At 62.0% G+C, this 13,753-nt stretch overlaps 1 protein-coding gene across 1 annotated transcript; it reads right to left on the reverse strand.

Moving 5' to 3' along the window:
- Positions 1–4,775: 4,775 nt before the first annotated feature.
- Positions 4,776–10,011, reverse strand: LOC125321083 (serine/threonine-protein kinase pim-1-like). The gene is made up of 7 exons (XM_048293485.1): positions 9,944–10,011; positions 6,945–7,374; positions 6,777–6,827; positions 6,205–6,571; positions 5,394–5,570; positions 4,996–5,145; positions 4,776–4,813 (listed from the first exon to the last, which is right to left on the reverse strand). The coding sequence occupies exons 1-6, from the start codon at positions 10,009–10,011 to the stop codon at positions 5,039–5,041; spliced, it is 1,200 nt and encodes a 399-aa protein (XP_048149442.1). The 3' UTR covers positions 4,776–4,813; positions 4,996–5,038.
- Between the last annotated feature and the right edge of the window lie 3,742 nt (positions 10,012–13,753).

Genomic DNA, 13,753 nt, shown 5'->3' on the forward strand with positions numbered 1-13,753 from the left:
AGAGAAGGGGGTGCTTTTGGAACGTGTTCCTTCCTGACACGTCTGTCTGTGGGAGCTTTAGGTGCTTGGACTCAGGGATAGCGAAGGTGTGTGAAAGTGACTGGGCTGCGAGAATCATGTTGCACAGGGAAGAGGGAAGGTCAGCAAATGTCTCCTGTCCTGGCACATGTCTCAGTCTGAACTGCAGCTGGAGATGCTTCACTTCCGCCAAGGACTCTGCCACCTGGAGAGAAGGATGCGCTCGATGGAGTTGAGAAAGAAAGTGCGTATCACTAGCTTGTTTCCTCTAGTTCCTAGACAGCAAAGGGGCTATGAAAGCCAGCAGTGGCTTTTTGTTCTAGGACTTTTTCTTGACAAGCAGCTGCTGGATGTTTGGAAGGGGGTTTGGCATATGCAAAAATGAGAGGGTAAGATGGTACACTGAGCTTGAGAGAAGAAGCATATCTTCAGGGATTTGGATGCATTTCAGAGGGTGTGAGTTCCATGCTGAGCAGCTGATGGCACAGAAAAGGTTCTAAAGAAAGAGGCCGTGCTGGAATTGCCTTTTCTTTTGCAGCCTAGAAACTGCACAGCCAACAGCAAAAACGATTCCTCCTCCCTCCCTGCACCATGCAGGATCACATTCCTTTATGTCTCCAAGAGGCAGGATGCACAGCCGAGCTCTTCCACCGACTGCTCGCACACCACTGGGGCCGCGCCAGCGGAGCGCTTGGCTTTTTCCTGGGCACTGTCAGCGCTCATCGAAACAAGCACACGATAGCGCTGCCCACTTGCAGAAGAAGGAATCACTGCGAGCCCAGCTCGAAAGCAGCCCAAGGGCAGAGGCAACTTGGAAACTTCCCTGCTCTCAAATCAACGGTGTCAGGACAAAAAGATTTCCCTCATCTTCCCCTTGCAAGTGCAGACTCCTCTTTGCACCCACACTCCAAGAGCAAGATGAACTCCTTTGCCCTAACTTGCACTTTCCTTCTCAGCTCTAGGCACCATCCTAAGCCTTCCCTCTCGCAGAGTCAGGATCCAAAGACAACGGCACCAGGGACTGCTCACACACGAAAGGCACCAGGACAAAAGGCTCCCGAGCTTGGCCTTTGCATTCCCGCTGACAGCTCAACAGCTCTAAGCCAGAGAAGTGCCTGGTGGGAACAGCCTTTAGAATCACTCTCAGCACCTCATGACAAGGAGCTGCAGCGTGTGGCGATGAATCTCCAGCAGCCTCCTGCCCCAGGGTGTCCCCCGGGAGCAGCCATGCTCCAGGCCGTCACTGCCACCTGCACACCCAAAGGAGCCGGTGTTCCACACCACGGCTGTGCCTGGGACAGAGACACGAGTGGCCACAGAAGTGGCCATGGCACTGTCCGCACGCTGTCCCTGCTGCTTCTCCCCCAGCCGCTGGCGGGGCACCAAGTCCCAGCCACCCACTCCTAAAGCCACTGGGACACTGCGGGGGCTCGTGGAAGCCGGCGGCCATTGTGACACAGCGGGGCTGCACAGAACCCACGCTGCTTTGTGACCTGTGGCTCCCAGGAAGAGCCTTTGTGATGCTGGGGACCTACACGGAACCCTGGCTCCACTGTGACACCAGCACAGAAGCTCGGGGAGCCCTGCAGACCGTGGGGATGCTAGGGAAGCTGACGGAAGCCTGGGCACCACAGTGACGCTATGGAACCTGGTGGAACCGAGGGGCCACGGTGACACTCTGGGGCCTTTTGGAAGCAATGAGACCCTGGTGGGAAGCCACGGGATGATTAATCCTGACAGGAACCTGCTCCAGGTGGGCTCCTCTCTCCCAGCTTCCACAAGCGCTGCTAGGATCCCACTGCGGCACTGGCTTGTCCCGGGCTCACGGCTTCCTTTGGGAATGGCTCTGCTCCCGGATGGCATGCTGCAGAGAATGCAGGTAGATTTTGTGCTCCCTCCTGGCATGCAGGTGGACAAGAAAGCCTGATCCAGCCCCCCCTCAGCCCATGTCCGGCTGTGTCACTGGGGCGGGGGAACTTTGGGAGCAGCCCCAGCCCTGCTGCACAAATCCACAGGGAGCTGGGATTTTTCCAAGTCTCGTGTCTCCGTTGTGCCGTACTCCCAAAGAAGCAGCACCCCCTCCCGATGAACACGGCGAGTTACGCGGATGCTTGTCAGCTCCACTGCCTGCCTAGAAATCTGGGAACTGCTTCTACATGCTGCTCCCTTCAGCTCTTGGGCACCGACTGACACAGAGCTGGGAAACAAATCCCCTGGCTGCTGGCTGACAAGGTGACTTCCGCCAGAGTCAGAGCTCCGTGGGAAATCTCTATCCACGCCTGTCCTTTGAATAGATCCGCACACGGGGTGCGCAGGGACGTGTCCTGTATGGAAAGGAAGGAGTGTGCCAGCACCGTGACTGACACTTTCCCTCTCCGTGTGCGTTGCAGAGCCACGGGTACACAGACGTGATGGAAACCCTCGCACAGCCAGAGCCTTCTGTCCCTGCAGAACGGAGCGCGGCGGGTGGGGGCGGTTGGTGGGCAGCGAGTCCCGGACAGCGGGCGAGATCCGGCTCCACAGCTGCCAGGCCCCGCTAAGGCTTAATGCCGCCTCCTCGGCAACAGGAAAGGCCTTCAGCCTCGTCCCTGCCCAGAGGAGCAGCGCTGGCCTGGCTGCACAGCTCCTTTTCCCCACAGGTCACAGGAGATGAGATCACAATGCTTGCAACCACCGACTGCGAGCCACAGCTCTGGGTGCTCACCATGAACCTCAGCTCTGCGAGCGCTGCCTGCCCCAGGCTCCAGGGGATGCGGTGGGAGCCCGGCTGGGCTCTGCCCTGGGACCATCCTCCAGGGACAGCTGCACACAGGGAGCATTTGGTTGCCACAAAGAGCCAGGCCATGGCTGCAGGGAGCTGCTCCAGGTGCGGCCTGCACTGCTGTGTGCTGCGCTCTGGGGCTGCTGCTCCCCGCAGAGGGGACTGCCCTGGGGTGCCAGAGGAGACAAAGAAGCTCCATCTTAAGCCTAACTGGGCTGGGTGGCTGGGCTGGGAAGAGTGGCGAGAGTCAAGGGCATTCACAGAGCTCATCCTGCTCTGTGAAGAACGAGGAAAAGGGAGTGGGAAGCCAGCAGTGAGCAGAGCTGAGGCCTGGAGAGCAGCTCTGAATGACACCCAAATCTCACCAGACCTCTGAGACATTGCTGTTCTTCAGCCAGTGACTACATGAGTCCCTAAACCTGGGGCTCGCTCTTCCTCGTGGCCAGGGGCATCAAGGAAGGCTACAGTGCAATGGGGACTGCAGTGAGCTGGGAACTCACTGGGGGAAAGAGGGAGCACTTGTGGAGCAAAAGGCAGGTGGGGGAGAGAACTGTTCAGAGAAGGGCTGAGCTTCAGCTTGAGCAAGCTGAAAAACGTCATTGGGGGTCATCCCAGACTGATTTCATTTCAGAAGTTACTGAACAAGTTTGTTATTGGGGGGTGTCATATTTTCCCCTGGAGGTGCACGCTCTGCAAACGTGAGCTGCACTGCCGAGCTGCTCGGGCACGTCTCTGCTGCAGGTCACGGCGTTTCTTCTTTGGCTTCTCGTGGCCCCGGGGCTGAGCCGCAGCAGAGCCCTGGCGGAGCCCAGAGCAGCCTCAGCATCCACAGAGCCCGGCTGCAAGGAGGCAAAGCAGAAAGCGCCCGTCAGCTGAAGGCTCCCGTTCCCCTTGTCCCAGCCGCCCGCGGTGCCCAGGCCGTGCTGGCCGTGCTCAGAGCGCTGCCCAAAGCTGCCCAGCATTGCTGCCTCTGGCAGGAGAGCAGGAGGGCAGGACACGTGCCCAGCCTGCAGCCGGCCGTGGCACAGCCACCTCCTCAGCAGCTGCCCAGAGCGGGATGCTGCTGCGCTCGCTGCCGTCTCCCAAAAGCCCTTATCCCAGCCGTGCCAAGAGGACGGGCACCCACCTCACGCCTCCCGCCGCCAGAAGAAAAGCTGCTCCCAAACGCTGTCTTCAGCCTTCTCCAAGGGCACGTCCCACCCACGCCGCAGCTGCTCCCGAGCACTTCGCCATCCGGACCCGACAGCACCTAGAACGCTTCCTTTGGAAAAACAAACCATAAATCAATGAAAAGAGATTACAGACAAAAAGGGGAAACAAGGAAAAAGGTAAAAAATCTTCTCTCTGCTGGGGCCTTGAGGAAGGCCCAAGCCCGCCATGCGAGGGAAAAACCCACCCACGGGCCAGGGCAGCCCACGCTTTCTGCCTTCCCCCTGCACTGCCCCCAAAAGTCATGCTGAGCCCAAAGCCAACAAGGGCAGTGGAGTAGCCCAAGCCCTTCCTTGCCTGCAGAGCAAAGCAGCCCATGCACAGCTTCTGCTGTCCAACCTCTGCTCCCACCATGGGGCTTGCTTTGTGTCGGGCCGGCTGCCCCAGCCCCAACGTGGGGCACGGTGGGTGCTGGGGGCTGTTGGCAGGGCCAGGAGCAGACTCCCAGTTCAAAACCAGCCCAGCCTATCCCCCCAGCCCTGCCAAAAAGCAGCTTGGCAGCCGACTGAAGAATTGGTTGCATCCGCTCCAGCAAAGGGGGGAACCTTTGCTTCCCGGCCAGGCTGTGCAATGCACAAATCTGGGAGCATCCCCCTGCGTGTGGACTCATCTGCAAATTCGCCGTGGAGCCTGGCTTTGGAGAAGGTGCCACAATTGAAGTCCATCATCTTCAGCTTGCCAGGTGGAGGAAGAGCTTGTCATCCTTGATGTCACCCTCCATGTCTCCAGCAGCAGCAGCCGCACCTGGCACAGCTTCTCCAGGGGCTTCTTCTTCCCTGGGGCTGGAGCAGGCTGTCAGTGCTCTGCCCAGGGCCCCGGCTGTCGCTGAAGCAGGACAAGCAAAAGCAGCTGGCATGGGGGCCACCAGTGCTGGGAAGAGCAGCTCAGCTCCAGCAGCAGGGCTGCGCGTGCCCAGCTGAGGAGCCCTGCGCAGCGATTCAGGCAGGACAAAAACTCTGCCTTTCTTTGCTGCCTCTTGCCAAGGCACGTGTGCAGCTGGAACTTACCGGCTCCCTGGCTCAAAGCGTGCGTGTGGCTCTCTCCATTCTCCTACGGCACGCGAATATCCTGCATCCAAGGATCACAGGACAGGTCTTCTAATGAGGGCCTTTCCGAGGAGAGCACGGATAAACACCGTCGGATGAGATCCTGGCACTCTGCGCAGAGAAAGCAGAAAGCACCAGTCAGTTGCAGAAGGCTCCTGTCCGCTTTGCCCCACTCTTGCCATGGCCAGGCCGTGCTGCCTGTGCTCAGGGCTGTGCCTAAACTTTGCCATCAATTCTTTCTTTTGGAGGGGAGCAGGACATTGCCACCTCCTCAGCAGCTGCCAGGGTGGCATGCTCCTGAGCCCGCTGCTGTCTCCCAGCACTGCTATTCCCCCCGTGCTGCAGAGACGAGGATCCACCTGGAGAGAGCCGTCGTGGGAGCGAGAGCCGGCCCCAGGTGCTGTTCCAGCCCCTCCTGAAAGGGTGCTCCCCGCAGACCATCTGGTGCAGCACGATGCCCAGGGACCAGACGGTCGCTGCCTCGCCGTGGTACCAGCCGAGGTGCGTCCATTCCGGGGGGCTGTAGGACGGTGTTCCTATGGAATAGAGATGGAGTTCTTCAGGGGGACGCTGCCTGCTCCCAGAGCCTCACCCCAGCATCCCTGGGCCTGCGGGGGCCGCACCCGCTGCCCTCTCGCCAGCACCGGGGACTTGTGTCCAAACTGGGGGTTGGAAAAGAAGCCGCTGGTGTCGCAAGAGGGCAGCGGAAGCCCTGGCAAGGCCCGAGCATTCCATGCAAAGGAAAAACGCACTTGGTGCTGGGGAAAAACCACGCTTTCATCCTCCCTGCCTGCACTGCCCCAGAAACCATTCTTAAGCCAAGGCAAGCGCGGGCAGCAGAGCGGTCCGAGCCCTGTCTCGCCTGCACACCAAACGGGCTGGAGCACAGGTTCTGGCCCCCCCTCTCTGCTACCCCCACCCACGGGTGTTTCTGTGGCGCTGGCTGCCCCAGCCCCAGCGCCAGTCCTGGGCAGAGTGGCTGGCAAAGGCTGCCAGCAGGGCTGGAAGATGGGCCCTCAGCCAGCGCCGCTCAAAAGCAGCTCAGCTGAAGACTCCGGCTGCCATGACTGGCAGCAAAAGGGACGATCCCCCGGGCCACAGCCGGCTTGGGCTGTGAGCTCTTGGGCTCTGAGATGCCGCTACCAGGAGCCTCCCCCTGCGTGGGCTCACCTGCAAAGCTGGTGTAGGCTGCGGCTTGCAGGTAGGTGCCACAGCCAAAGTCGATGAGTTTGGCCTGCCCGGTGGCCAGGTCAACCAGGATGTTCTCTGGTTTGATGTCCCGGTGCAGGACCCCGCAGCTGGCGCAGTGCCGCACGGCCTCCAGCACCTGGCGGAACAGGTGCCGCGCCACCTCCTCGCACAGGAAGCCCCGTGCCCAAATGAAGTGCAGGAGGTCCTGAGACCGCTCCGGGCGCTCCAGCACCATCACCACGTTGCTGGGGAGCTCCAGCCACTCGTGGAGCTGGACGATGCCGGGGAAGCCAGCGGACACCTTGTCCAGCAGCACGATCTCCAGTGGTGCTCGGGTGCCGTCGGGCTGTGGGAGGAGCACGATGCCGTCAGCGGGGCCGATGCCGTGCCGGGGCTCGGCAAGCCCTCAGCCAGCCGGGGACGCTCTGCGCGCTCCGCTGGCCCCACGGCCGCTCTCCCTCGAGGCGTTCTGGCGGCTTCCACCCTGCCGGGCCTCGGCTCATCCCCGCCCGTCGCGCCCCGGCTTCTCCCGCTGCCCCTCGCTCACTCACCAGCTGGCCCCAATGGTGGATGCGGTTCCGTGGCACCCGTTTGATGGCCACCTGCAAGGCAAGGGGAGCAGCGGGCTGAGCTCGCCGCCCGCCGTGCCGAGCCCCGTGCTCCTTCTCCTCCTCCTTTGCCCCCCGCCTCCTGCGCCCGCCGCCGGCCCCGCCACTCACCGGGGCGCCGTCCGAGAGCCGCGTCGCCGCGAAGACGCTGCCGAAGCCGCCGCGCCCCAGCAGCGAACCCAGCCGGTACCGCTCCTTCAGGCCCTGCTGCGCCTTCCCTGCCGGCGAGACGCGGCCGTCAGCGCTCGGCCCGGGGCCAGGAACGGCCGCCGAGCGCCGCTCAACCGCCCCGGGCCGGCCATGTCCACATGTTGGCTCTTTTGAAGCGGACACCGGCGGCTCGGGGCCGGCGGCCGCGCTCAAGAGCGGCGGACTTCGGAGCGGGGAAGACGCTGCGGAGGCGGCGGGAGCGGCCGCGCCGCCTGTGTCCCCGGCGGGCCCCGGCAGGAGCCGAGGCCGGGGTCGGGGTGGGGGTAGGGGTCGGGGTCGGGGTCGGGCCAGCCGGAGCCAGGGACTGGCGATGGTGCCCAGGAGCCAGGCACTGATGCCCGCCCAGCAGCGCCACAGCCAGGACGGCGAGAGCCGGGCGGAGGCGGGACCGCGGCGGGACGCCCGGGGGCGGGGAGGGGGCAGCCCCGCCCGGGGCCGGGGGCGGGCCGGGGGCATGGCCCGGCCGGGCGTGGGGAGAGGGAGGCCGCGGGAGGGGGGGTTGGGGAACGAAAGGGAGAGCGGGAGAGGGTGCGAGACACTGGGAGAGGGAGAGGAGGAGCAGGAGAAGGGACGCAGAGGGTTCGTGGACTCGCTGCTCTTGTGCTGCTCTTGTGCTGCTGCCGCTGCTGCCGCTGCTGCCGCTGCTGCCGCTGCCGCTGAAGCGCTGGGAGCGTTTGTCCGCGTGTCCGTGTGTCCGGTGCCCGTTTGTCCGTTCCCCCCCGCGCGCCCCACGGCCGAGCCCCGCGCGCCCCGGGGCAGCACGGGCCGCTCCGCTCCGGGGCCGAGGCGGAGTCCCGGAGCATCTCTTCCTCCCGCAGCCACAGCAAACCCGCTCGGCCATTGGGAGCATTTTTGCACACGTTTCCCTTTGAAGGGCTCCTCTCTACCCCCATTTCCAAGGAGTCTCCCTGGGGTTTTGGCACCTGCAGCGACAGGGCAGCGATTGGGCTCCAAACTTCAAGAAACACATGGAGGGGCTGGAGCATGTCCAGAGATGGGAATGGAGCTGGGGAAGGGTCTGGAGGACTTCTGAGGGGCAGCTGAGGGATCTGAGGGGGCTGAGCCTGGAGGAAAGGAGGCTCAGGGGGGACCTGGCTCTCTCCAAGTCCCTTACAGGAGAGGGCAGCCAGGAGGGCTGGGGCTCTGCTCCCAAGGGAAAGGACGAGAGGAAATGGCCTCGGGGGAACCTTTGGGGTGGATGGTGGGGAAATTCTCATCCTCCATGTCTCGACAGAGGGGGAGGGGGGGAGGGGTGGGGCACGACCTGGGGACACGGGGGTGGTGACGGTGGGCTGGGGACACGGGAAAGGGCACGGGAAAGGGCACGGGAAGCCAAAGCCCCGCTGAGCGCTGGCGCTGGGCTGGCGCGGGGTGAGCCGGCAGCAGGGCCCCACAGCCCTGAGGGACTCGCCCTGACGCCCGGGGAGTATTGATCCTGGTCTCTAAAAAATGACACTCAATAAAATACCATTAAAAGATGCCTCCTTCTCCTTCTCCTCCTCCCCCATCCCTTCTCCTGCTCCCCCCGGGCCCAGTGCCCACCCTTGGCCCCCCGTTTTCCCAGCGCGGTCGCATCCGGCGGGAGGAGCCGGGATGGAGTCGGGGCAGGTCGGGCTGGGGCAGGGCTGGGCTGTGGGCCCGGCCTGGGAGCCCCCCACGCGCCCCCTCCTCAAATTCCCCTGGCGGGGGGCGCTGGGGGCGAGGGGGGGCGCAGGTGGGGTCCGGGTGGGGAGCGCCGGGCGCTGCGGGTCTGCCTGGCAACTGGTGAGTCACCAGCGCCGCGCGCTCTGATTGCCTGAAGGTTGTTCAGCGCCTTCTCTGATTATCTGATACTCGCGGGCAATTTTGGTTGGTCGGTGGGGGCTGTGGGGCGGCTTAGGGGGGGGGCCTCTGCGCCTTTGGGGTTCGCTGGGTGCCGATTTGGGGTTGAGGCGCCTCCCAAGGACCCCCCCGGGGGGGCGACACAAGGGTGACACACGGGGGTCCCCATTCCCGATCCATCCTGGGGCCGGTTCCGCCCCCTCCACTCTCGGTCCCCGCGCGGGATCCCCCAAAGTCCCTTCCCACTGTTCCCCAATCAACGGGACCGGGGCGAACTGGGAAGCCTTCCTGGGAACACTGGGAGCAGCCGGGCAGGGGCAGAGTGACAGCGGGGCTGGGGGGGACACACGACCCCCCAAAATCAGTTCAGTGCCGCAGCGTGTTGTGCACAATGTATATGCTGACAAGAGAAGGGGGTGCTTTTGGAACGTGTTCCTTCCTGACACGTCTGTCTGTGGGAGCTTTAGGTGCTTGGACTCAGGGATAGCGAAGGTGTGTGAAAGTGACTGGGCTGCGAGAATCATGTTGCACAGGGAAGAGGGAAGGTCAGCAAATGTCTCCTGTCCTGGCACATGTCTCAGTCTGAACTGCAGCTGGAGATGCTTCACTTCCGCCAAGGACTCTGCCACCTGGAGAGAAGGATGCGCTCGATGGAGTTGAGAAAGAAAGTGCGTATCACTAGCTTGTTTCCTCTAGTTCCTAGACAGCAAAGGGGCTATGAAAGCCAGCAGTGGCTTTTTGTTCTAGGACTTTTTCTTGACAAGCAGCTGCTGGATGTTTGGAAGGGGGTTTGGCATATGCAAAAATGAGAGGGTAAGATGGTACACTGAGCTTGAGAGAAGAAGCATATCTTCAGGGATTTGGATGCATTTCAGAGGGTGTGAGTTCCATGCTGAGCAGCTGATGGCACAGAAAAGGTTCTAAAGAAAGAGGCCGTGCTGGAATTGCCTTTTCTTTTGCAGCCTAGAAACTGCACAGCCAACAGCAAAAACGATTCCTCCTCCCTCCCTGCACCATGCAGGATCACATTCCTTTATGTCTCCAAGAGGCAGGATGCACAGCCGAGCTCTTCCACCGACTGCTCGCACACCACTGGGGCCGCGCCAGCGGAGCGCTTGGCTTTTTCCTGGGCACTGTCAGCGCTCATCGAAACAAGCACACGATAGCGCTGCCCACTTGCAGAAGAAGGAATCACTGCGAGCCCAGCTCGAAAGCAGCCCAAGGGCAGAGGCAACTTGGAAACTTCCCTGCTCTCAAATCAACGGTGTCAGGACAAAAAGATTTCCCTCATCTTCCCCTTGCAAGTGCAGACTCCTCTTTGCACCCACACTCCAAGAGCAAGATGAACTCCTTTGCCCTAACTTGCACTTTCCTTCTCAGCTCTAGGCACCATCCTAAGCCTTCCCTCTCGCAGAGTCAGGATCCAAAGACAACGGCACCAGGGACTGCTCACACACGAAAGGCACCAGGACAAAAGGCTCCCGAGCTTGGCCTTTGCATTCCCGCTGACAGCTCAACAGCTCTAAGCCAGAGAAGTGCCTGGTGGGAACAGCCTTTAGAATCACTCTCAGCACCTCATGACAAGGAGCTGCAGCGTGTGGCGATGAATCTCCAGCAGCCTCCTGCCCCAGGGTGTCCCCCGGGAGCAGCCATGCTCCAGGCCGTCACTGCCACCTGCACACCCAAAGGAGCCGGTGTTCCACACCACGGCTGTGCCTGGGACAGAGACACGAGTGGCCACAGAAGTGGCCATGGCACTGTCCGCACGCTGTCCCTGCTGCTTCTCCCCCAGCCGCTGGCGGGGCACCAAGTCCCAGCCACCCACTCCTAAAGCCACTGGGACACTGCGGGGGCTCGTGGAAGCCGGCGGCCATTGTGACACAGCGGGGCTGCACAGAACCCACGCTGCTTTGTGACCTGTGGCTCCCAGGAAGAGCCTTTGTGATGCTGGGGACCTACACGGAACCCTGGCTCCACTGTGACACCAGCACAGAAGCTCGGGGAGCCCTGCAGACCGTGGGGATGCTAGGGAAGCTGACGGAAGCCTGGGCACCACAGTGACGCTATGGAACCTGGTGGAACCGAGGGGCCACGGTGACACTCTGGGGCCTTTTGGAAGCAATGAGACCCTGGTGGGAAGCCACGGGATGATTAATCCTGACAGGAACCTGCTCCAGGTGGGCTCCTCTCTCCCAGCTTCCACAAGCGCTGCTAGGATCCCACTGCGGCACTGGCTTGTCCCGGGCTCACGGCTTCCTTTGGGAATGGCTCTGCTCCCGGATGGCATGCTGCAGAGAATGCAGGTAGATTTTGTGCTCCCTCCTGGCATGCAGGTGGACAAGAAAGCCTGATCCAGCCCCCCCTCAGCCCATGTCCGGCTGTGTCACTGGGGCGGGGGAACTTTGGGAGCAGCCCCAGCCCTGCTGCACAAATCCACAGGGAGCTGGGATTTTTCCAAGTCTCGTGTCTCCGTTGTGCCGTACTCCCAAAGAAGCAGCACCCCCTCCCGATGAACACGGCGAGTTACGCGGATGCTTGTCAGCTCCACTGCCTGCCTAGAAATCTGGGAACTGCTTCTACATGCTGCTCCCTTCAGCTCTTGGGCACCGACTGACACAGAGCTGGGAAACAAATCCCCTGGCTGCTGGCTGACAAGGTGACTTCCGCCAGAGTCAGAGCTCCGTGGGAAATCTCTATCCACGCCTGTCCTTTGAATAGATCCGCACACGGGGTGCGCAGGGACGTGTCCTGTATGGAAAGGAAGGAGTGTGCCAGCACCGTGACTGACACTTTCCCTCTCCGTGTGCGTTGCAGAGCCACGGGTACACAGACGTGATGGAAACCCTCGCACAGCCAGAGCCTTCTGTCCCTGCAGAACGGAGCGCGGCGGGTGGGGGCGGTTGGTGGGCAGCGAGTCCCGGACAGCGGGCGAGATCCGGCTCCACAGCTGCCAGGCCCCGCTAAGGCTTAATGCCGCCTCCTCGGCAACAGGAAAGGCCTTCAGCCTCGTCCCTGCCCAGAGGAGCAGCGCTGGCCTGGCTGCACAGCTCCTTTTCCCCACAGGTCACAGGAGATGAGATCACAATGCTTGCAACCACCGACTGCGAGCCACAGCTCTGGGTGCTCACCATGAACCTCAGCTCTGCGAGCGCTGCCTGCCCCAGGCTCCAGGGGATGCGGTGGGAGCCCGGCTGGGCTCTGCCCTGGGACCATCCTCCAGGGACAGCTGCACACAGGGAGCATTTGGTTGCCACAAAGAGCCAGGCCATGGCTGCAGGGAGCTGCTCCAGGTGCGGCCTGCACTGCTGTGTGCTGCGCTCTGGGGCTGCTGCTCCCCGCAGAGGGGACTGCCCTGGGGTGCCAGAGGAGACAAAGAAGCTCCATCTTAAGCCTAACTGGGCTGGGTGGCTGGGCTGGGAAGAGTGGCGAGAGTCAAGGGCATTCACAGAGCTCATCCTGCTCTGTGAAGAACGAGGAAAAGGGAGTGGGAAGCCAGCAGTGAGCAGAGCTGAGGCCTGGAGAGCAGCTCTGAATGACACCCAAATCTCACCAGACCTCTGAGACATTGCTGTTCTTCAGCCAGTGACTACATGAGTCCCTAAACCTGGGGCTCGCTCTTCCTCGTGGCCAGGGGCATCAAGGAAGGCTACAGTGCAATGGGGACTGCAGTGAGCTGGGAACTCACTGGGGGAAAGAGGGAGCACTTGTGGAGCAAAAGGCAGGTGGGGGAGAGAACTGTTCAGAGAAGGGCTGAGCTTCAGCTTGAGCAAGCTGAAAAACGTCATTGGGGGTCATCCCAGACTGATTTCATTTCAGAAGTTACTGAACAAGTTTGTTATTGGGGGGTGTCATATTTTCCCCTGGAGGTGCACGCTCTGCAAACGTGAGCTGCACTGCCGAGCTGCTCGGGCACGTCTCTGCTGCAGGTCACGGCGTTTCTTCTTTGGCTTCTCGTGGCCCCGGGGCTGAGCCGCAGCAGAGCCCTGGCGGAGCCCAGAGCAGCCTCAGCATCCACAGAGCCCGGCTGCAAGGAGGCAAAGCAGAAAGCGCCCGTCAGCTGAAGGCTCCCGTTCCCCTTGTCCCAGCCGCCCGCGGTGCCCAGGCCGTGCTGGCCGTGCTCAGAGCGCTGCCCAAAGCTGCCCAGCATTGCTGCCTCTGGCAGGAGAGCAGGAGGGCAGGACACGTGCCCAGCCTGCAGCCGGCCGTGGCACAGCCACCTCCTCAGCAGCTGCCCAGAGCGGGATGCTGCTGCGCTCGCTGCCGTCTCCCAAAAGCCCTTATCCCAGCCGTGCCAAGAGGACGGGCACCCACCTCACGCCTCCCGCCGCCAGAAGAAAAGCTGCTCCCAAACGCTGTCTTCAGCCTTCTCCAAGGGCACGTCCCACCCACGCCGCAGCTGCTCCCGAGCACTTCGCCATCCGGACCCGACAGCACCTAGAACGCTTCCTTTGGAAAAACAAACCATAAATCAATGAAAAGAGATTACAGACAAAAAGGGGAAACAAGGAAAAAGGTAAAAAATCTTCTCTCTGCTGGGGCCTTGAGGAAGGCCCAAGCCCGCCATGCGAGGGAAAAACCCACCCACGGGCCAGGGCAGCCCACGCTTTCTGCCTTCCCCCTGCACTGCCCCCAAAAGTCATGCTGAGCCCAAAGCCAACAAGGGCAGTGGAGTAGCCCAAGCCCTTCCTTGCCTGCAGAGCAAAGCAGCCCATGCACAGCTTCTGCTGTCCAACCTCTGCTCCCACCATGGGGCTTGCTTTGTGTCGGGCCGGCTGCCCCAGCCCCAACGTGGGGCACGGTGGGTGCTGGGGGCTGTTGGCAGGGCCAGGAGCAGACTCCCAGTTCAAAACCAGCCCAGCCTATCCCCCCAGCCCTGCCAAAAAGCAGCT

The sequence above is a fragment of the Corvus hawaiiensis genome, unplaced genomic scaffold, assembly GCF_020740725.1.
Source record: "Corvus hawaiiensis isolate bCorHaw1 unplaced genomic scaffold, bCorHaw1.pri.cur scaffold_60_ctg1, whole genome shotgun sequence".
In the NCBI taxonomy this organism is placed as follows: Eukaryota; Metazoa; Chordata; class Aves; order Passeriformes; family Corvidae; genus Corvus; species Corvus hawaiiensis.